The sequence below is a fragment of the Macrobrachium rosenbergii genome, chromosome 10 (genome assembly GCF_040412425.1).
Source record: "Macrobrachium rosenbergii isolate ZJJX-2024 chromosome 10, ASM4041242v1, whole genome shotgun sequence".
NCBI lineage: Eukaryota > Metazoa > Arthropoda > Malacostraca > Decapoda > Palaemonidae > Macrobrachium > Macrobrachium rosenbergii.
Genome location: NC_089750.1, coordinates 14,249,373 through 14,271,052, shown reverse-complemented (window position 1 = coordinate 14,271,052; position 21,680 = coordinate 14,249,373). Strand labels below are relative to the sequence as shown.

The 21,680-nt window shown below is 39.3% G+C and overlaps 1 protein-coding gene and 1 long non-coding RNA gene across 7 annotated transcripts in view; one reads left to right on the top strand and one right to left on the bottom strand.

Annotated features, from left to right (window-relative positions):
- Window positions 1–17,749, top strand: part of LOC136842503 (uncharacterized) — a 44,576-nt gene extending 26,827 nt beyond the window's left edge. The window contains exons 3-4 of one of the 2 annotated variants that reach the window (XR_010854239.1): window positions 11,038–11,217; window positions 17,621–17,749. This is a non-coding gene — a long non-coding RNA (uncharacterized lncRNA). Of the gene's footprint in view, window positions 1–11,037; window positions 11,218–11,559; window positions 11,869–17,620 lie in introns of those variants that run through there. The other variant, XR_010854238.1, reaches the window with a different exon arrangement.
- Window positions 1–21,680, bottom strand: part of LOC136842501 (guanine nucleotide exchange factor DBS-like) — an 838,144-nt gene that overhangs the window by 7,295 nt on the left and 809,169 nt on the right. For all 5 annotated transcript variants that reach the window (XM_067109882.1, XM_067109883.1, XM_067109884.1 and 2 more), the window contains 8 exons: window positions 21,469–21,600; window positions 21,121–21,306; window positions 20,806–20,997; window positions 17,619–17,744; window positions 11,872–12,069; window positions 11,459–11,733; window positions 10,952–11,204; window positions 7,992–8,248 (listed from right to left, as the gene is read on the bottom strand). In XM_067109882.1, coding sequence (XP_066965983.1) covers window positions 7,992–8,248; window positions 10,952–11,204; window positions 11,459–11,733; window positions 11,872–12,069; window positions 17,619–17,744; window positions 20,806–20,997; window positions 21,121–21,306; window positions 21,469–21,600 — 1,619 coding nt within the window. The remainder of the gene's footprint in view (window positions 1–7,991; window positions 8,249–10,951; window positions 11,205–11,458; window positions 11,734–11,871; window positions 12,070–17,618; window positions 17,745–20,805; window positions 20,998–21,120; window positions 21,307–21,468; window positions 21,601–21,680) is intronic.

Here is a 21,680-nt window from a genome sequence, read left to right as displayed (position 1 = left end):
AGCCCTGAAGTACATGATGAAGAATATACAGTAGTTAATTTGCGGGCTAATATAATTTTGAAAAGAATAGATTCTTTCCTTTCTGTAGCACAAAAACAAATTTCTCCAGACGGTCGAATCTAAGAAACAGTGCCGTGTCGAATTTGTCTAGATATTTTCTCCAAGAACATCTAGACCAAGCAATTGCAGACAGGAGGGAAGATGCAAGATATGTTTTACCATCACCCTCCGTTAGACCAGCACCTTGAAGACTGTCTTTCAGTTCCAATAACCAGGGTAGACAATCTAGATCTGCAGGACAACCTTTTCAGCAGGGTTTCATCAAAGCTCCCAGTCTTCCAGAGGTAGACAATGGGAAGAAGGTAGGCAACAATACCGCTCCACTGCTCCTCCAGGTCTGGTAAACGCAATGCTATAAGCACGAGGGGAGCCAATAGATGAGGAAAACATTTTTCCCCCATGCACTTCATCAGTCCAGGGTGGGGGCCTGTCTGGGGAACAAGTGGAAAGAGTGGCAGAAAGCCAGTGCTCAAAAATGGACAGTACAGACTCTCAGGAAAGGGTGCATCCTCCTCTTCCAGCAGAAACCATTCTTGATACCAATACCTCTCAAGTTCACATCCAACCGAAAAGACCCCCTGAAGCAGAAAGCCCTTCGACAAGGAATTCAGAGCCTGCTAGACAAGGGGGCTGTAGAGATAGTGAAAGAAAAATCATCAGTTTTTTACAGCTACCTTTTCCTGGTAGAGAGGTCATCAGGGGGTTGGAGACCTGTCATAGATCTCTCAACACTCAACAAATTTCTTCGGGTGACTCCAAGATGGAGACACCAAGATGAGTTTTTGCAGTGATCAGAAAAGATCTTGCTAGATCTGCAGGCCCTCTGCTTCGGCCTTGCAACAGCTCCCTAAGCATTCACCAAAGTCTTTCAACATTTATCAGAATGGGCCCACAAGAGAGGAATTTGTCTCTGACGATACTTGGATGATTGGCTGATTCTGGCACTGACAGCAGAACAAGCCAAGAGAGACAGGGACTTAAATGTGCAAGACCCTGGGAATTCTGGTTAACTACATGAAATCGGACTTTATTCTTACTCAAAACATCAGATACTTGGGCATGATGATAAACACTCAGAAGTCAAGGACTTTCCATCACAGGAAAGAATAGACAAGTTCCTGAGAAGAATAAATAGTGACTGTAAGGAAGACTACTCCCCATCAAAGCGACGGCCAATGACCTGCGTTCAACCAGTCGATTTTGGTTTGGGTATGTGTGCTTCGTTGCAGTGTGTTGTAGCTTTCAAGAGCTCCCCACTGCATTCAACGTCTTTTGCTGTAGGCCACGACCGTGTCTTCCCTGGGCTTTCCTCCATGACTGTGCGTCTGCTGTCAGTGCAGCTCCCGCCTTCAGTTGTCCTTCTGGGCACAGCCAAACATATCTTCAGTGCCAGAACAAGAGTTCCTAGTATACTTGTGCTTACTCTTCCCTGCAAGTTTCCTTTTGAGAACAGTTCCTGGTTGCTGTTTTCAGCAGTGCCACTGCAGTATTCCGGATGTCTAAACTGAAGCTACACTCTCCACGGAAGGAAGTATATGCAGCCGTGCAATTTTGCACTCCTATGTCTTTGCTTCAAGATGCATGATTGAAGATGAAAGAGAGAGGCTCTGGGTAAGCAGAAGTAGCTTTGCCTTTGCCACATTGTTTCACAGCTGTCACATTTCGACATTGCTGCAGTTTGCTGGACGTCTTTAGCCGAAGATTTGCTCTCCAAGGAAATTAAGCATGGCCACACAGATGTTGCACAGCCGAGATACAACTCTCTTTGGTTGTTTTCACTGATTTCATCTCCTTATGCTCTCCCCTGTCTATGGACATAGGCTTGGAGTCGCCTCCTCTTAGCCTAGTGACTGTCAATTATGTGTATGCTTCTTAATCCCTGCACATTCCCGCTTGGGAATGTTACCATGTCATGGCTTGACCAGGGCCGGGCCCCATCCACGCTCAAGTGGAGGTTTGGAGGAGGACAGGATGGCTCTTCTTATTTTCCCCCTTGTTCATATGAAGGTTTCGTATTGGATGGATTGCTCTTCTGAGAATGTTTCCCTCCACCATGTTTGTGTGGACGGTTGGCCGAACCATGGATGTCTGTAACAGCCCCCCATTATGTTGTTGTGAACAAGATGCGGTGGTACCTCCGCTCTATGTTTCACAGAGAGTTCCCTTGTAAACTAATGCTCTTCCAAGAGTGTTTCTACCTCCATAGGTCAGGTAAGGGGCATCAATGCCACTTCCGTAGACATCTGGGGTGCAGCACCCACCCATGTTTGTGTGGAATCAAAGCCATGTCTATGCAACACCCCCCAGTCTGTTTTTGGTAACGACTACATCCAAATAAACAGGCTCATTCTCGCAGACCCTTATGACCGTCGTTCCGTGAGTGACAACCTATCATGGCAGTGTTTATCCATGAAGACTTAGACATTCTACAGGTAGATTAGGAATATTTTTGTTCCTACTCACCTTTGGCCCTCAATTCTCTTCCTGAGTCAGGATACAGGGTAGTTCCAGTTTCCACAGCACAGGTTTCTTCAGATCCCTGTACTTTTCTGGCTGCAGTTTAAGTTTCTGTAAACCTTATGGTGGGCTGTGTCTCTGACAGGCCCCACGGCTATACGTCTTAGGGTGTTTTGTTGATACGATTGGACCACTTTCCTCTAGAGCATGCAGTCACAGTGTCTTCTTCTGCAGGTGCTTTACACAGGACGAAGATTGAGGCCATGGCCGCGAAGACGATGTCGCATTTGAGGGGCAGCTCCAGCCACCCTCTTGTGATTGAGACCGTTCCCTTCATATGAGGGATGACCCCCAGCTGAGCGAACACAGCCAGGACCACTTCCCTCATAGTAGCTATTTTCATGGCTGTGTATATACGACCGCTTTCCGAAACCTGTTCGGGTGTCGTCTCCTCTTTCCACAGATCGTCTGCAGCCTCCTTCTACCATCAAGTCTTCAGATCAGCTCAAAGTATTCTATACCTCCCTGTCTGGTTCCCTCAACTTCTCTCGATGACTCAGTTGTAACACCAAGTGGAGTTGGATGATTTTTGTGTCAAGTGTTCGAGACTCGTCAGTACCGATCCATTAAGAAGGTACACAGGGAACCAAGAGTGTGCCAGTTGGAAACGTCTGAGCCAGGACCAATCTTCTTCTCTTTCAAGTCACACTCAGAAAGATATATTCTGGGATTGTTCTTGAGTCACTGGCCATCGTTACAACCAAGTTTTGCAATGGGTTCAAAAGATGTCAGTGAAGTTCTTCAATCCCTTTGGGACCAGAGAATCAACTGAAGGTTTCCCTTTCAAACCCCTTCCCTTCCCTAAAGAGGAAGTAAGGGTAAGAAGAAAGAATAAGATGCCTAGACGGCTTCCCTCCCCACGTGCAGCCTCGAGTGGGGAGTGCCCCGTAGCCTTAAGCATCATATTACTGTACAGTGGCTGAAACCTGGGTAGCATATGTCCTTAAGTAGGATATCAACTTCCCTTTGAGTTCCTACCATTCCTCATCAACAATCTGGTCCTTGTTCACAAATTCATTCTGGCTCAGAGAATCTTACCCCGCGGGAAATTAAAGGCAACGCTGAGTGAATGCGTAGTGGAAACTGTACAATCCGGTTCCCAATTTCTACAGCCATCCCTCTTTTGTGGAGAAAATGACGGATAACTGGAAACCAGTCATAGATCTTTCTTCCCTGACCCGTTCAACAAAACGACACACACTGTACTGTACAGTGCTTGCAACCATGAAGGAGACAGACTTTCATTGGGTTTGACGGATAAGTATTTCCGAATACTCACCTGTCAATCCTTCCGCTAGTTCCTCCGTTTCATTCCTGGGGAAACTTCCCACCTCCTCAGAGCAGATGGCTCCATGCCTATCTTTATTGTGAGCTTCCAACCTCTCCCCAAGTTTTCACTTGACTTTCACCTTGGCTTCAACTAGGGCCTGTTCGTTCAGGGTACATCTCCAGATGTATATTAACAACTGATTGGTCCTGGCGAGCTCTAATGCAGTGTCTCTGGGTCAAGACTGGCTTCTCGGATTTGGTCGCAGCCTGATAGTTGCATGGACTTGAGAAGTCCGAGCTCTCACCCAAGCAAGAATAAGTATCTGCAAGGCTAACAGATCACAACAGCAAGGTTGTCCTTGTCTTGACAGGGGCAACTAGCTTGGCAGTTGCAAGCCATTCTTGGTCACCTGTCGTCACCGGTGGAGGCCAGTTCTTCGCGGACGGCAGCTTCTTCATTCCCTTCAATGCTGATTGAATGGGTCCTGGTCTTCAACAAAGGATTCCCCGATCCTTCCCTTCCTCTTTCAGAGGAGAGATACAGGTCTTAGCTTAATGGTTAAACAACAAGTATCTCCTTGGAGTGTTGTTACAGTAGCACACTCGGCACAGCCGGGCAACGAGAATAAGCGCTCTGTGGTGTTGTTAAGAAATGGTACCACAGTAGCTCCATAGTCAACAAGGGAGGGGGCTAGTGTCCTTTCCTCTCCTCAATTGACAGTGCAGGTGCATGGGTGGGTGGTAGCACACTCAGCACAGCGGTCAACCAGACACATTCCAGGCAAGATGGATGTATGACATAAGTTTAGTCACTAGGGTCGGTGTTAGGGACAGTTCATCTCAGCATCTCGATTTTTCGAAGGATTGTTCAACCTTGAAAGACAGCCGAGTTAGACCTTCCATCTTGACACAACACTCCGAAGTTGTTACTGTTGGGTTCTGTCTTTCTGGGCTGTGGGCATACCACATTGAAAGCACTGCCTCTCGTCCAATCAGTGAAGTTTAGCAACGTTGGGTCTGGTAGTACTTGGATAGGTGACCTTCTGGGAACACCACATGTTGTTGGTATCTGCAAGACATCTTTTGCACCCATGGTACAAGTCTTAAGGCTTACGCACTCCCACCGTTCTGTCTGATTCATCAAGTGATCAACAGTGTATGATTGTTCTGAATCTAAGGACCCTGGTGGCTTCCAAGTGACCGAAGACCTTTTGCACTACCACCTAAGGACTTGACCTTCAGTACTGAGTGCCTATGATTCGTTTTAGTCCCGGCTCAGCCAAGAAGTGGTGTCCAAGAGCATCATTTCTTTTGATTTTGTGTAATGATCAAACGGGTGTACTCCACAGCTGACATGGAGGACAACAGTACGTTCCGGGCAAGATTTCACAAGGTCAGGGGTATTGGTCTGCCCCTTGCATTCAGGAAGAACCTGTCGGATGGGTACTAAGGACAGGAATATGGTCATGACAGACCACATTCACCTCCTTTTTACCTTCGGGACGTTGCCCATAGATCCTCGGACTTTTTCCTTGGGTTCTGTGGTGGCTGCTCAGCAGTCATGTAGCTCACCCAGCTCCCCTTGAGGGACAGGTGGCATCTCACCTAAGGTGTATGGCTGCAAAGAGAGGATAAGGTGTATGGCTGCAAAGAGAGGATGTATGTGGGACTGGCTGCCTACCTTTTTCTTTTATACCCTTCCTCTCCCAGTGGGCAGAGGGTTGGTTAGTAAGCCTTCACATGCTGGATGGGTGTGCATGCAAGTGTTCTAGACGACTGAGTATCCTGTCTATAATCTAGGCTCAATTTGGATTAATAGATGCAAGTTCTACCTCTCTCTGTAGCAAGGGGAGAGAGGGACTGACAATGAATGAACTCGGTTATATTCAGCGGTACTGTCCCCAACAATATGGGTTCATCCAAGCCTTTCTTTGAATCAATGCTACATCCCATTAATTTGAAAGGCCCAGAAGTCTGGCAGTTGAACATCACACACGTTCAACAGATCAGAGGCGTGGGTCTCCTTTCATTGCTCTTACATGACCAAGTAGAGATGTCCCAGGTGAGGCAAACTACCAGTCAGTTCTAAGATTTGCTCAGAATCCTCCCACCAGGTAAGTCTCACATATGTAAAGACCGAAGATTTGTATACATGTAGGAACAAATGACAAATTTTTTTAAGTAATTTGTATTTTTCCTAACATACAAACCTGAAGTCTTTACATAAATAGCCCACCACTTGCCATCCTCATTCTGCTGCCTGGGCCAAAAGGTAAAGTGAAAGCGTACCAACTGGATGGCGGGGCTTCCTCCCCTACCATTGGTAGCCAACTACCAATAACCACCTTGTTTTTTAGTTAAACGGTCAGCTCCAGCTTGTGCTGAAAGTTAATCCCATATGTAAAGACCTCAGGTTTGTATATTAGGAAAAATACACAGTACTTTAAAAATCTTTAATATTTCACACTTTCTCCACTTCCTAACACAGTTTTGGTAATTCGATACCAAAATGTTGAAAACGTGCTTTTGAAAACCAAAGACGCAATACTGGTGTAAACATCAAACAAGAAAATGTATAACAAAAGATGCTTGTATTTTTAAGTGAATGGGTTAAAATTTTGCAATGGCATCAGACAACTGAAACAAGCCTTCATTCACATACTATCCGAATTCATTGCATGCTGTAAAATGATGCAGCCTTGGAATGAGAGGCAGGTATAAAATGTAAATTATGAAGCAAATGGAAACCCCACCCAGTGGGAAATGGTAGTCCCAGATTTCATTTGTTTTTTATGCAGCTTCAGATAATCACAAAGAGAAATTGAGAGAGCACTTTAGCAATGGTAAACATAGCTCTCAAAAGCATGCATTTACCCCAATGACATCCCATGTAGAGGTTGCAATCTGGAAGAAGAGTTAAACTGAGCTGAGTAAATTCTTAAGAATGTGTAACATGAAAACACAGTCCAAACAAAATAAATGTTAAATGGTAATTATCGAAATAAAATTCTTATTTTCTCAAAAGCATTTTCCACTAACCCCAGAACAGTATAGTAAACAGATGTGTGCTCTGTAAAATATGCTTCAGTATAAACAATTTAATAATGTCAAACTAAACTGAACAACATTGTGGGAGAAATCTTTTATTCGACAAAAACTAACTGGCCATACACAACCAGTGATGCAGATAAAATATACCTAAACTGTTTTAGTTGGACTCATGAAGTCTAATACGGAAGCCTATGAAATTTTTCAGATAAATACTCTCGTATTATACCATTACAAGCAGTGGCTCTTACAATGCAACCAACTGAAAACCTGCAAGTACATATTTTCTAGTGCATGTTACACAAATCATTACTTTTACTTAGCAATATATTACATTAAAAAAATACATAATAGGTGCCTCAGAGAATCTTGAATGAATGCTGTACTCAGGAGAAAGTGGGAGGCAGAGTCAAGTTTCCAAACCAAAATGTTCTGAGGGTGTATTTTATAATCATTTATAGCTTGGAAACAAAACTGCAATACTGTACTGTGCTTTTAAACTATTCTAGCCTAAATTGAACAGGGTCCTCTAAGTTGGAGTTTAGTGCGAGTACTGTGAACATAATGAAACTTTTACTATTGAACAGCACACATGTAACTGAATTTACCTGGGCTTAGAAAAAAATTGTGTATTCCATTACAATTTGCATAAAACAATAGTCAAGTACATTACAAAGCATGTATGCAACTCTACTCCAATTTCTTACCTCTCCCCTATTCAGGTTTTTCCATTCATCACTTTTCTTTTCGAGGACTCAAAATTTGCATGATATTGTTAGACCCTTTGAGTTCCACTTATTCACTGAGTCCTTTGTTGCTCTAGTGTCGTAGTGATAGTAGAAGGTTTGAGAAAAGACTTTCTTATCTTTAAATATATTTAGTGGCATTTGTTACAAATGCTGTATCATTTTAGAAAATTACTGATAAACAATTTATTGAAAAATCAATCCATGAAAATCATTTTTGGTTTAATCACAGTGATGTGTAGGAACTGTTTGTCATAACAAAATGGTTATCACATTGCAACTGAAATGGGGGTATTTTAAAAATATAAAGGAAAATGTCTGAGAGGTAAAAAAATCAAAATAAGCACTAACCTTGAAGTAGCATGTTTTAGACCAGAGGAAGACTCCTGGCTACTAACAGAAGGAGATGACCTGCTACCTTTCTTGAGAACCCGCTCTAGGTATGCTGCAGGAGCCCAGCCTTCATACGGTGTCCCAGATACTCTTACATACCACCAGCCAGCACATCCTACTTTGATGAGATCTACATAGTCACCCTCACGCAGACTGACTTCTGATCCCCCCATTGCATTGTAGTCTGCTAACACTAGGAACCTTGATGATGTATACTGAAAGTAGAGATTCATAAGCTAAAAATTATGTGAGTACATACAAGAATCATTCAACTGTTCCTTTGCTGTACCTAAGCTATGAGTCATGAATCTGAAAGATATGTAACTTACACTTGCCTTTTGTTATGTGACACTTGAGGACTTAGGTAATGTAGTTTAATCTCAAAATTCTTAATACAAAATCCACACAGCATCTATACCATAAAGCTTTAATACAGTAAAAAATATGAAATACAAATTTATATTGCTGCCATGGACAAGAATATCTTGTACTGTATAGTAATACTAGTAAAAAGACAGATTAACCTAATCAAAGACACCATGAGCAGGCAGTGACCATGGCAGTCAGAAAAACTGTCTTGAGTCCTGGTAGCAACCATAGAATATGCTGTACTGACGAGATTGGTTTGTTGAAGGGGCAGTAGTTGCTTCCCCAGCAATCATTATGCTCACGAATGAAACCAACAATTGCTAAAAATATTGTTCCAGCTCTCCCTGAAGGGGTTCTGAAGAAGGACCCTCACGGCATAACAGGTTCTCCAAGCATGAACTACAACCTCTCCCAAAAAGAGAGGCTGGATTACCAGCCTGCCTTGGTGAATCCTCTTTGGACTGTGGATACGAACAATCAGACTAGCAGTAGTGATCGCTGAACTTGAGCTGAGGTTGACTCATAACTGCTAAAATACATTGTGGTCATACCACAGACTTGGGCAGCAAGTGTTTACCTCGCCACACACATATGCAGCTGCCTAAGATACTCTGTGGTATAGTAATACAACAACTTATCATGTGTAAACTCTGTCTGCATGTACACTGGGGTCATGCACAATGGGTATTCTGGACAAACCAGGCACTGTCTGAGAGTCTGTGTGATCACAAACATACAGATTGTCTTGATATCCAGTGAAATCATACAGCAGTGACATGAACTTTATGTCTGCATACACACAATCTGGGGATCATACACATGCCTGACAAGAAGGTAGCACCAACTCTTCTGTATGTACTTTGGCAGACATTTAAACTGGAGAAGAGTTTGGCACAGTCCTTGTGTCTTGGTAAGACTGGCGAGACACTGGGTTCGTGAGCAAACTCAAAGAACCCGGTGTACCTATGGCAGAAGACCCATCCACAGGTATGTGAACACCACTGCCAAACTTTGAAGAAGGAAGACTCTCACTCAGTTTGACAAGACAGAGGAAAAAATGAGGAATAGAAGGAAGAACTCATTAACAAAGGAGGGGAGGAAGAAAACTGCGCTTGCATTTCGCCTTACTACAGCCAGAAGTCTTACTCTCCTCAGCTATAGAAGAAGACACGATTGAGACAGGTACTTGTTGTAGCAATGAAGGAGTATGACATGTGCTTGATACTGCAGGGGTCACCTGGGGAGAACTTGGCGCGCACACACACTGACTAGTGCTGTCAGAGAGTGTAAGCAGGTCACCTAACCTTATGTGTTTTTCCCCATCAGAACGAGCCAAAGGTGAATGAGCAGCCATCTTATGTCTTGAAGGGTGTTAGGGCTGCAGGAAGACCTACCCTCTATAACACCAAGGACATAGCGCATACATACACCTGCTCATGTCTCACAATTTTGTTGTCCACACTTGTTCTCATCTAATGCAAAAATAGATGAAGCACCATACAAACAGAAAAAAATAGCTTCAAATACATGTCAAGCAGACCACAGACACATCCACACCCAACCATAATGGAAGAAAAAGTTATGGTTTGTGGCATGTTAGTGGGTGAAGTAAAAGTAAGTATACCTTAGTTTAACTAGACCACTGAGCTGATTAACAAGCTCTCCTAGGGCTGGTCTGAAGGATTAGATTTATTTTACGTGGCTAAGAACCAATTGGTTACCTAGCAACGGGACCTACAGCTTATTGTGGAATCCGAACCACATTATAGCAAGAAATGAATTTCTATCACCAGAAATAAATTCCTCTAATTCTTCATTGGCCGGTTGGAGAATCGAATGCGGGCCCAGCAGAGTGCTAGCCGAGAATGATACCAAACCGTCTAATGAGGAACTATATTAGTGGGTGATTACCCCCACTTACTTAATTACCAACCACCTTATTACCAAGCTTCAATGACCATTTCCAGCTTGTACTGAGGTTTACAGTACTCCTACATAAAAGGTGATGGTTTAAATTTTCATAAGAACGATTAGATGTTTGAAGAAAGCTTACAAAAACTGCTTTATAATATCAATTGGCAGTCCTGGCTTTTTTACCAAAACATGGGCCTCAGATGCATTCTTTACAATGACAACTACCTAGATAATGTAGATAGCAATGACAACTACCTAGATAATGTAGATACAGAAATTTGACAATAGGTATAAAAAATTTCTACAGCTAATTTTCACCCTGGAACACTTAGGGGCAAGAAAAACTTGTCATGTATATGTTACATGACTCTGCATCAATATGACATTGGCTCAGGTTCTACGATCATGTAAAACTAAGGTAAATCTGAGTATCAATACTGAATATCACAATATATTGCAAAGACTGCAGTTATGAAACCATACACAATTTTCACTGAGTATTTTTTATATACTTTTGGTTATTGCTAAGGTAAACTTTTTGGTTATTGCTAAGGTAACATTCTTGATTTTAGTAGACATGTAAAATAAAAACAAATGACCTCTTATTCTACATTTAAATTGCCAGTGATATTCACCTCAGTACTTTCGGAAAATGTTTCCTGATCCTCTTCTTCATCAGAAGCAGAATAATCAGATGACCAACTTTCTTCCTCCTCTTCAGGAGCATCCAAAGCTCCCTCAGCTGACTTCATCCCTCGCATAGATCGTCTACTGTTCTCTTTACCACTTTCTCCAGTACGGCCCTCAGAACTACTGGAACTGATTGAGCCACCACTACCACTCATTCCATTACCAGCCATGTCCCAAGAAGCAGTTTGACGCAGGGCCCTACAAAATAAGGGTAAATATTACGAAAGGTTTCAAACTTATAATTACCAAGGAATTTTTATATCTCATGGTTTTAACTTTGCTGAGGCAGATTGGCTGACATCTATCGGTAACTTCTTTTACCTTGTGCAATTTGGATATTTCTTTGTTCCAAAACAAAATACAAGATACATCTTTAAAATATTTAGAGAAATTTGTAGAAAGTCAGGCAAAAAATATTGCATGGTTGAAGATTTCAGAACAAATACACTAACCTGTGCTGTGTAGTAGGTGACAGTGGTGGAATTCTTATACCATTTAGACTTGCTCCCTTTTGTATTCTTGAAGAATATTGCTTAATGTTCTCTCCTTTCAGGTACTCAAACTGATCAAGTAACACACGCTTAATTTCCTTAACCCATGCTTCTTTAACTTCTACTGAAGGGGCAAGTATAATATGAACTTCTTGTCGCCCTTGCAGCCAAACTTCAAACTTGCGTATGTCACCCTTGTGTCCTCTGATACTTTCTGTTAATCCTACTTGAGACATCTACCAAAAGGGAAAGTTAGAATCATCAATCATAATCCAAACCACATACAGTATCTTAGTTTATATAAACCATTTGTCAAATTCCATGAAATTGCAAGTTACTTATATAAACATAAACAATAAAAAGTTGCCAAATACCTTGAGAGCGTTTTTAAAGTGATATGTGGCACGATCAGTGTCTTTGCCAGCACGCTTAGTAAAAAGTAACACTTTTTCATATAAGAAAATGTGTCGTTGAGCAGGTTTAAGGCGTAACTCACGAAGGCCCTTCTTACTTTCATTCCATACACTGAAGGGACCTTGCATGAGCAATTTGCCAAGGTCTGCTAAATTTCCCTGTAACAGAGAAAGTTTCAAGTTAATTTTGTACACCTGATCATTTCTTATTCCAAATTAGGCATGAGAGAGCTATTCCTTGAAAAATAATTGTTTTCACCGGAGTTATTCTAGGAAGAATACAAATATATGTTATATCTCATTTCAGTTTCGCTAAGAATTCCAGTAACTTGAATTTAATAGATTTTATGGGGTCCTAACTCAAGTCAGTTAAATTACAGTGTGACAATAACAGCAAGAAATGGCAGTTGAGGAACACTAATAATAATAATAATAATAATAATAATAATAATAATAATAAACTGGTGATTATAGAACCCAATGAACTATACAGTCAAGAGGTCATAAAAACATCCTGACCAGATATGCAATTTCCCAAAGCATCCTGTCTTGCAATCTTTCAACATTAATCAGTGCAACTAAGCTTAATGAGTTTAAACTATGATCATTCATATTTAGTTATACAAGTTGATGTACAATAGGTTTAAACAGTCAAGAAAAAGGTGAGAAAGATATTAAAAATAATAAGAGGAGCAAATGTGATCAAATATTGTACATTAGGGAGAATAAGAAGCAAATGGAAAGAGGCTGTATGGGGAGAAAGCACTCCTAGGTTGGTGGGATGTGTTCAGAAATTTGCTGAATGTGGAGGATAGAAGAGAGGCAAAACTGAATGATGCAAAAGTGGAAGGGTTGTAAACTAGATAATGCCGATGGAAAAGGCTGTTGAGGATATAAGTTGGGAAACTAATAGGCTGAGAAATGTTAATACCTCAGGAGTTGATGGGATGATAACCAAAACACCGCATTAAGGACAGAAGTTCAACCAAGTGGCTGACCAGGGTGCAAAAGGTGTACAGTACTGTATCAGGATAAGAGTAAGTTCCAAAGGGGTGGGTGAAGAGAAAAATATTTCTTTGTACATATAGAGGTAAAGGTGATAGGGAACAAAGTATAAATTACAGTAAACCCCCATATTCGCGTTCTCACAATTCGCGGACTCACATATTCGTAAATTTCTCCGTTGAACATATCTACCCATTATTCGTGGAAAATTCGCCTATTTGTGGTATTTTTCACTGAGAAATATTCACTAATTACTGTATTTTCTAAGCATTTTTAGAGGGTTTTTCTTGTTTAAAATATCAAAATAGGCAGTTCTAAGTGTTTTTAGAGGGGTTTTAAGTATTCGCGGATTTTAGCTATTCGCGGAAGGGGGAAGGGTATACTAGGGAAGTATATTTTGAAAGGGTAAAACAAGACAGCAGGAATGATAGTGTAATTTTGGATAGGGAAGATTGTGTGAGAATCAGTTCTTGTGATAGACATGCAATGTGGCAGATGTTGAGGATGTATGGTTTAGAAAAAAAGTTGAGAACAATTAAAAGTTTGTATGATGAAGGCAGTGTGTGAAAATATGTAGGTGGGACAGTACAGTAAAACCCCCGTATTTGAGTTCTCATGGTTTGCGGAAAATTCGCCCATTCGAGGTATTTTTCACTGAGAAATATTCACTACTTACTGTATTTTCATATAATTTTCATGAATAAATGCACTTTTTGTGGTAAAACTATTAAATTACTCAGGTATAAGCATTTTTACAGGGTTTTTCTAGGTTTAAGCTATCAAAATGGGCAGTTCTAAGTGTTTTTAGAGGGGTTTTAAGCATTCGCAGATTTGACCTATTCGCGGGGGGGTGTGGGACGCATCCCCCGCGAATATGGGGGTTCACTGTAACTGGTTTGACGTAAAAATCATCTGCAAGAATGGTGTTACGTCTCCAAGGCAGTTCACTGTTTGTGAATGAAATGATGAGAAATTCTGAGACTGGAAAACAAATATAGATGCAAATTTATGGGATAGGAAAAGGGTCATTGATGCAGCTTATAATTAATGATATTGTTGATAGTACAGATCTAATTAGGGTTAAGAATTATTTTAAAGTGTTTGCTAGTTAAAAGGAAATCTGAGGAAGAGTGAGGTCACCAGATAAATGGAAACCAGGAAGATGAATGAACAAATAATAAAATTTAGGCTATAAAGCCAAGCACGGGGGAACTTTTAACCAATTAGTGCTTAAGAGGGAAAAAAGGAGGAGTTGGAATGATTGAACACCAAGACAAAGCAATCCAGAAAATAAATGAAATGAAGTACAAGGATCTTGGAGTGAAACAGAGAAAACTCCACAGTTGCATTAAAAATTAATTGTGAGGTAAGATAAAACAAGGGAATAGAAGTAAAGGGCTAAAAAAAAAGGGCAGCTATAGGCTAAAGGGATGCCGCAAGCACTTTAGTGATGCCCAACATACACTACAGTATGTGAGGTGCATTCATGATACCACTCCTCAAAGGAGAAAACAAGGAGAATGATGCAAAGAATGTTGTAAGTGGTTGAAGGATAGAAGCACTTAATTCAAAGTATTATGGAGCAAATATAACTAATGATGATAGGATCTACAAAGAAGCCAGTCACATAAAGCAAGAAACAGTGTAAGATGAGTACAAGAGATTGGGAAAAAATGGAGGGTCAATGCATGCCAAGACTGAAATGTATGAAGTGACTATTTATGCAACTCTTGTGGGAGAGAATTGTGGATGCTGTATGCAAATGAAAGAAAAGGGTTGAAACAGTAGAGGTGAATTATCTGTGTAATGTATGCAGTGTAAGAAGAAATAAAAGGTGGAGAAATGCTGAGATGTATAAAAGAAGTCACAAAGTTAGCTTAGGCAAGAGGATGAATCAGTGTGTGGAGATGGCTTAATCATGTGGAAGGGATGGAGGGTGATGGGTTGTGAAATATATATATATATATATATATATATATATATATATATATATATATATATATATATATATATATATATATATATATATATATATATATATATATATATATATATATATATATATATATATATATAATTTTTTTTTCCTTAAGAGGCAGAACTATTACTTCCTTCATGTTTAAAATCCACCCTTGTCAATTTAGGCTTGGGCTAGATGAAGAATTAGGTTAACTTGTCCTAATGGGGTTCACTCTCAAAACAAATCTCCAGGAAGTGCAAGAGTTTGTAAAAGAACTGAATGTACAAAGTGTATGGTGGAGGATTGTTCCACATGTTCCTGTTGAGTGTCCTGTGTAAGTGTATAAAGCAGGTACAGTAATACTGTGGAAGTTTTCTGCACAAAGAGTTCACCCAAGATTTAGAATCTCAAGAAGAGCAACCCCCTGGGAAAACCTGGCTTATTTTGACAAAAAACATACTGTACAAATATGTAATACAAATTTTTGAGGAAAAATTATTTCTTAAGATCAGAATCCTCTAATTTTTCATCTGATAACTAACTTTCTCTGCCATTTCTTTGGTGTATATAAAATATTTTCCATTCCCCTTACCGTGTTTCTATATTCAGTATCATTAGTGTTGAAAACTTGGCAGTCCCTGGTTATCGGCGGGGGTTCCGTTCTGAGGGTGTGATGATAACCGAAAATCGCCGATTTTAGGTACTTTTTGGGGCTTATCGGCCCCGAAATGCTCTTATTTTCGGTTATCGGCGCCTCTGTTGGGTATGTATCAGCACCAATACCCAATTATCGGCGCCGATAAGCGGAAATCGGCGATTTTCGGCGCCGAAAATTGCCGATTTTCGTCGCTAGACAAGCGCCGTAAAACCTGATCACTGTTGAGCTAGCCCAAAGTTAACCAGGGACTGCCTGTATACCTTAATACAATGTTGAACCAGCTTACCTAAATTTCATTCCTATTCTTGTTGAACAAATGATTTTAAATTTTCATGGATTACTGCTATTATTACATTACCTCAGCAGTACAAAATGTAAAATTCAAAGACTCTTTATTGCTAGATGTTAATTCTAATAGACATAATTTAAGTTTTCCCATACATATATCTATTTCACACATGTATTGGCATTCCTTTTCTTCAAAACACTGGTTAAACTCTTGCTCTTTGTATCAGTAATTTTCAAAGGACATTCAAAGTTACATTAAACTATACATGTATCACCTACTATGAGATTCAGAGCCTCTGTCCCTGTGTTTTTCTGGAATAACTTTTTTTCTGTGCATTTGACAAAGATATTACTTAGCCATAGTATACTTTATATCCCTACCTAATTTTTGGCAGCATTCTTTATTACTTATATTAGAAAAAAGTATATTCATAAGAGTAAATCAAAGCAGCCAAAGCCAATGGTGGGACACTAATGTATGGGTTCAAAGTTATATGTGGCGTAAACATATGACGTCCCAACTCCTCCCACAAGGTGATGATGACAAACAGCTGTCTCTGAAATTCTGAATGAATATTCGTACCTTGTCAAGGCTTCAAGAATGGCGGCTATGATAAGTCATTGTCCTTGTGGTTGCAGGACAGCTTCTGTGATTCAACTTGCACAATTGTTTACAAGTGAGGAGGCCCGTGGCAAACCCTACGTAAGCTTGAACAGGTAAATGAATAATAGGGCCCTTTTTTTGGGTAAGGATTACACCCGGACATCCAAGGCTACCAAGTTTTCGTCATTTGTTGACTTCCATAAGGTGCAGAAAGACAATTATATATGCTCTATAAAGCAATAGTTGTTGATTTCTTAGTAAAATATAACTTGTGGAACAACATTAAAACTTGCTTTGCCAAAATAAAAAAAATGTCATGGGTTATAATACATCACTGAATGATCTCTATAGGTCCCAGTGCTTGGGCTTAGCCTGAAACGCCATAATCCACTCATTGATTATAATGTCAAGTTTCCTCATATGTAGTTATGTTAAATAAAGATCCATGTAAGGGCATATTCATTTCATATGATTGCTCCTGTCCTCTTAGTGGCAGAGTACAACAGTGGCTGAATTGTAACATTATACTGAAAGTTGTTTTCATATTCCACAGAATATTACTGGCAAGGATTCTAGCACTCAACCTCATGGCATAAATCCTATATACTACTACTACTACTACTACCACACTACAAAGTGTAAACAATGAGTATTGATTGCATTTCATTGTTGCCAGAGGTTGAGACTTTTACACGAATAGCCAATTATCCGTCGAGAAGGAGGCAAGTTAATGATGTCATGAGTTACATCATTATATCTTCAAAAGACATTCCTCTGAGTTTGCTGGCGATGTCTACAAGAAGTCTGTGTTACTCTTATATTACCAGAATTATGCAACTTTTGTAAAACAGAATACAGTAAAAAAATTAGGTAGGGATGTAAGATACCCTGTGACAAAGGGTCATCTTTATCAGGTACGTTGATAAAATTTTATTCCGGAAAAACACCGGGACACCAGCTGTGAATCTCATAGTAGTGACCATACGACAAGATATACATAAAATTTTGATCTACTCGACACTCAAAATTTCTATAATTTTTAAGTAAAATGGGAAAAAATACTTTAATTGTATAGGGGCCACTAACTGATTAAAAGGTTGTGAAAGGAGATTACAGCACACTGTATGTTATTTTATAAACCACCACTTTCATTAATAAGTATAATGTGATAAAGGAAATATGTTGCTACTCACAGGGAAACCTGTAATGGCAACCTGATGCATGGAATCGTTGAGGCACTTGAGGACTGTGAGCATTGTGTCAACTGCCTCCTGCAGTTCCCTGCGGCCCTGGCTTCCTTCTACACATTTCAGCAAGTCCTGTGTGCATATAAGGTATTTATAAAATTTGTTGCAAGTGCTATTGCTGGATATACAGTAATCTAATTAAACACAAAACTTACAAATTTGCATCAAACACTGGTAACGGTCTATAATACAGTTCAAAATCTACATTTTAACATGATAGTACAGCAGCAAATAAAAAAACAGTAAATGCCATGTATCCATATTAAAGTGGTGACCATAATGCGAGTTGAGTGGCTGACCGAATTTTTCAAGCCTTAACATAACTCAATTGAGTGGAGTGTCTCATCTGAGGTAAACGCAACTAACTCTAAGGCACAGCCAAAACTTATGTCCATTGGTCTCAGTAATGAACAGAAGTTTTGTCTATGCAGGTAGGTTATCTTTAGCTATTATATAATTACTAAGATGAAAATCAGTACCTCGGCAAAAGTGGGATACTGTACAAAAACAATTTGCACTAAAATTATGTACTGTATTTACCCTTATGCATCTCCAATACACATAACCAAAGTGTGTTACGGTATTTAATTTTTATGTAAATTATGTTACTTTCTGTGAGTGGTTGTCAGCAAAATAAAATTAAAATTTGTTTTTCAAAAAATATTTTTGCTTATAATAATTTTAAGACATATATCTTACATACTTTTTATTGTTTTATGTTTTTCCTACCTACTAAGTACTTATAATAGCATTTGTATGATCCATACATCTTATATACTTATCATTTAAACTACAGGTATGTAGTGCTTATATAATAAAGATTTTCCTTTTTCTGCATGAATGTTTTCAAAGTTTCTTCCAACTTTTTAAAGAGATTTCTTAACTACTGTACTGTATACTGTATATCTTTTAAGACATTACAATGGAAAGGTAAATGGATGCATCCTATTCCCATAGCTTATTACCCTTTCTGCAAGTAAGAAACCACCAGAAATAATGTGAATGTGTACTGGTAAGTCAAGTGCTAGGCCTCAGGTCCTGGTCTGTAAGTACCTGTCGCAGCTTTTACAACATCACCCTCTCTAATTTGTAATAGTATGCCCCTCAGTCTTTGAATTCAATATATTAACACTTAATCTATTATTGTGCTCTTTTTCTCCTTTCCTGGCAAAGTCTGTCTATTATTATACAGTACTTTATTTATGTCGTCATTTCACAGTCTGTGTGAAGTATCATCAATAACAATATGTAGTGTCTTGTGTTTGAATAAATTTATGGTAATTATAAGATCATTTTATTTACCCTAATAAATTTAGATTTCATATGATTACACTTGCAGAATAAGACTGAGAATATTATTTGTTCCATTGTAGCAAGAAAGGCAAAGCTATTGCATACATTTAATTTAAGTAATCAACATACAAAATGAGTACTGTAGAGTATTTGCATTCTTGCAAATGAAGTAACAAATCACTTTAATTAAGAAAGGGGAAAAAGTGGTGGGTGGAATCTACTTGATGGTTCAGCTTGAGAGCTTACCTACATGGTTTCAGTATGGCTACATATACTGTATACATATATGTATATAGTGCCTTATTCCCAACCACCCCATTTTACTTATCTGTATTTCTATTTGTGAGGCCTGCCATACAATTTTGTAGTGACATTGTTTACCTGAGTGTTTCTAATCATACAACAATGAAATTAATTTAAATTAAATCAGTTAGTACAAAACTTGTACTGTATATGTAAAAGTTTGTCAGTACATTGCCTCAGTCTCAGGATTAGACCTCTGTTTTCGAACCATTTTGTGGCTTAAAACTTTTAAACAGTCCCCAGGTGTGTAGGACTCATTTGAGATTTCTTCTCCCAAAATGTAAGAAAAAGTCAATTATTCCTTCATACATCTGTGGCTTTTTGTTAGAGCTTTACCTTTATTCTGAAAATGTTATTGGTACAGGATACTGTTTCCCTTTCTGTAAGTACTTGTTGAGAAATACTACTAGATTGAGGGTTTCAGATTTCTAAACATTTTCAGAAATACTATTGGAGAGATTGTATTTGGTTTACTCAGCACTTATAACAATTTTTACTGTCTACATTATTTTCTGTCTTTTCAAACTGGTTCTAAATGGGAGAGGGATGTATTTGAATTACATAGTTACCACTTCATAATCCCCTGTTGGCTAATACTGTATTTTAAATTTTCTCTTATAGGTTTTCTTTTGAGAGAGACACTGTTGTCACCTGACTGCCACATTTACAAATCAAATCAAATGACAGTGATTACAACAGAGCTTTCTGGAATCTTCAATTTCTGGTTCCATGATGTGACTTGTTTCTCAATTATCTTTTATTTTTACTGAATTCTGTAGAGAATCAACTGAAATGCCAGCAGATCCAACATGAAGCAGTGCACCCCAAATGATGATCAGTGGCGAGACTTTTCCAGAGCTGTGTGTAAGGGAACACCACTTTCAGAGTGCCTTGTATGACACACTAAATGGCACTTAGGCTCCTTTACAGCATCGCTTAAACTTTTTGCCTTTTAATTTTCGTCCTTCCCTACAGTCTCTGCTTCTTTAACTGTCCTTCTTTAGTTTTACCCTGGTCCAATCTTCACTCTTATCCATGAACAAATCCTTGAGTTTCGAAATATGACAGTGATTTTTGCCTAACTGATTTATAATTATAAAATACTCGACAATAATTTCCATAGCCAATCATTGTCTGTGGAGAAACAGAGTTTGGGGTGACATGACTCACTAACGATGCTATCAGGAAATATACCAGTAACTGCAATGTCTCCACAGAGGAACTTACGCTGGGTTGCAACTAGCAAAGTCTTTTGGAAAATTGTCATAAGCACAAATTCAAGACAAACTGACTACATAGACTAAAACTACATTTTCCTAAAAGTATTACGCAAGGACTCCCCTTTTTGGTCAGTGATAGAACTTGGGAACTGGCTCTGATAATCTCTCGGCATAGGGCACTAGCACACCGTGCATTCTTCTGGCTAAGCTACACTAGTCTTTGTTATTCAAACTTTGTATGACCTAGGCATACTCTGGCAGACCTTGACTTCAGTGTATGACAGGACAAAGAAGAATACTCATAATGTTTTACTTACTTTAAGAAGCAGTTGGTATTTAGTGATGCGTTGGACAGGTTTAAGGAGGTAGGCACCTAGAGGTAACTTGTGATGCAGACGACGCTGACATTCTTTAAAAAAGGGATTGTGATCTCCAACCTGGCGACGTAACTCTTCACTTTGGGGTTTATTCTGGCAGTACAGCGAGTACAATCGATGGAAGGAGTCTTTCTGTAATTGTAGAATTAATTAAATAATCAGCAACTGAATACCTTATTGCTGTAAAAATAATCGGCAAATATTTTAGAGGTATTCTTGAGATATCCACTGAACTAAAGAAAATTTTGTGATTACCCTTTGAACAAAGCAAAGACCAATTAGCTCAGGAGTGTTAATACAGTTCTCCAAATCACGCAGGAAGACATCATTATGGAAGCGAAATATCTCCTCCATGTTGCCAAAGAGGAGGTCACTCTTGCCATACAAATTCACTGGGATAAGAGGCTGCATCTCCGGATTCAACATTTCATCTTTGTAACCCTACATGGGAATGAAAAATACAGCATCGGTAAAAGGTACAGGGTTAATGACAAATTAATTCAGCTGTAACTTTTGGTAAATGTTGGTAACTAAAATATACTGAAATATGCATACTCCTTTTTCACAATTCAAGATGGAAAAATACAAAAATTGATAATGTACCTTTAATATTGAACACAACTCTGACACATAAACTCTTTCTGTGTCCAGTAATTCCTTGAGAACATGGCCACGTTTGGCTCTTGCAGCTTCTGCATCTCCAACCCAATCTGGAGAGTCACTGCTATCTCCAAGCTACAAAAAGAAAAAGAATACAATAAAGGAAAATGCAAAGTTCATAAGCTTGTGGTATCAGACATGTTTTGTGTATATAT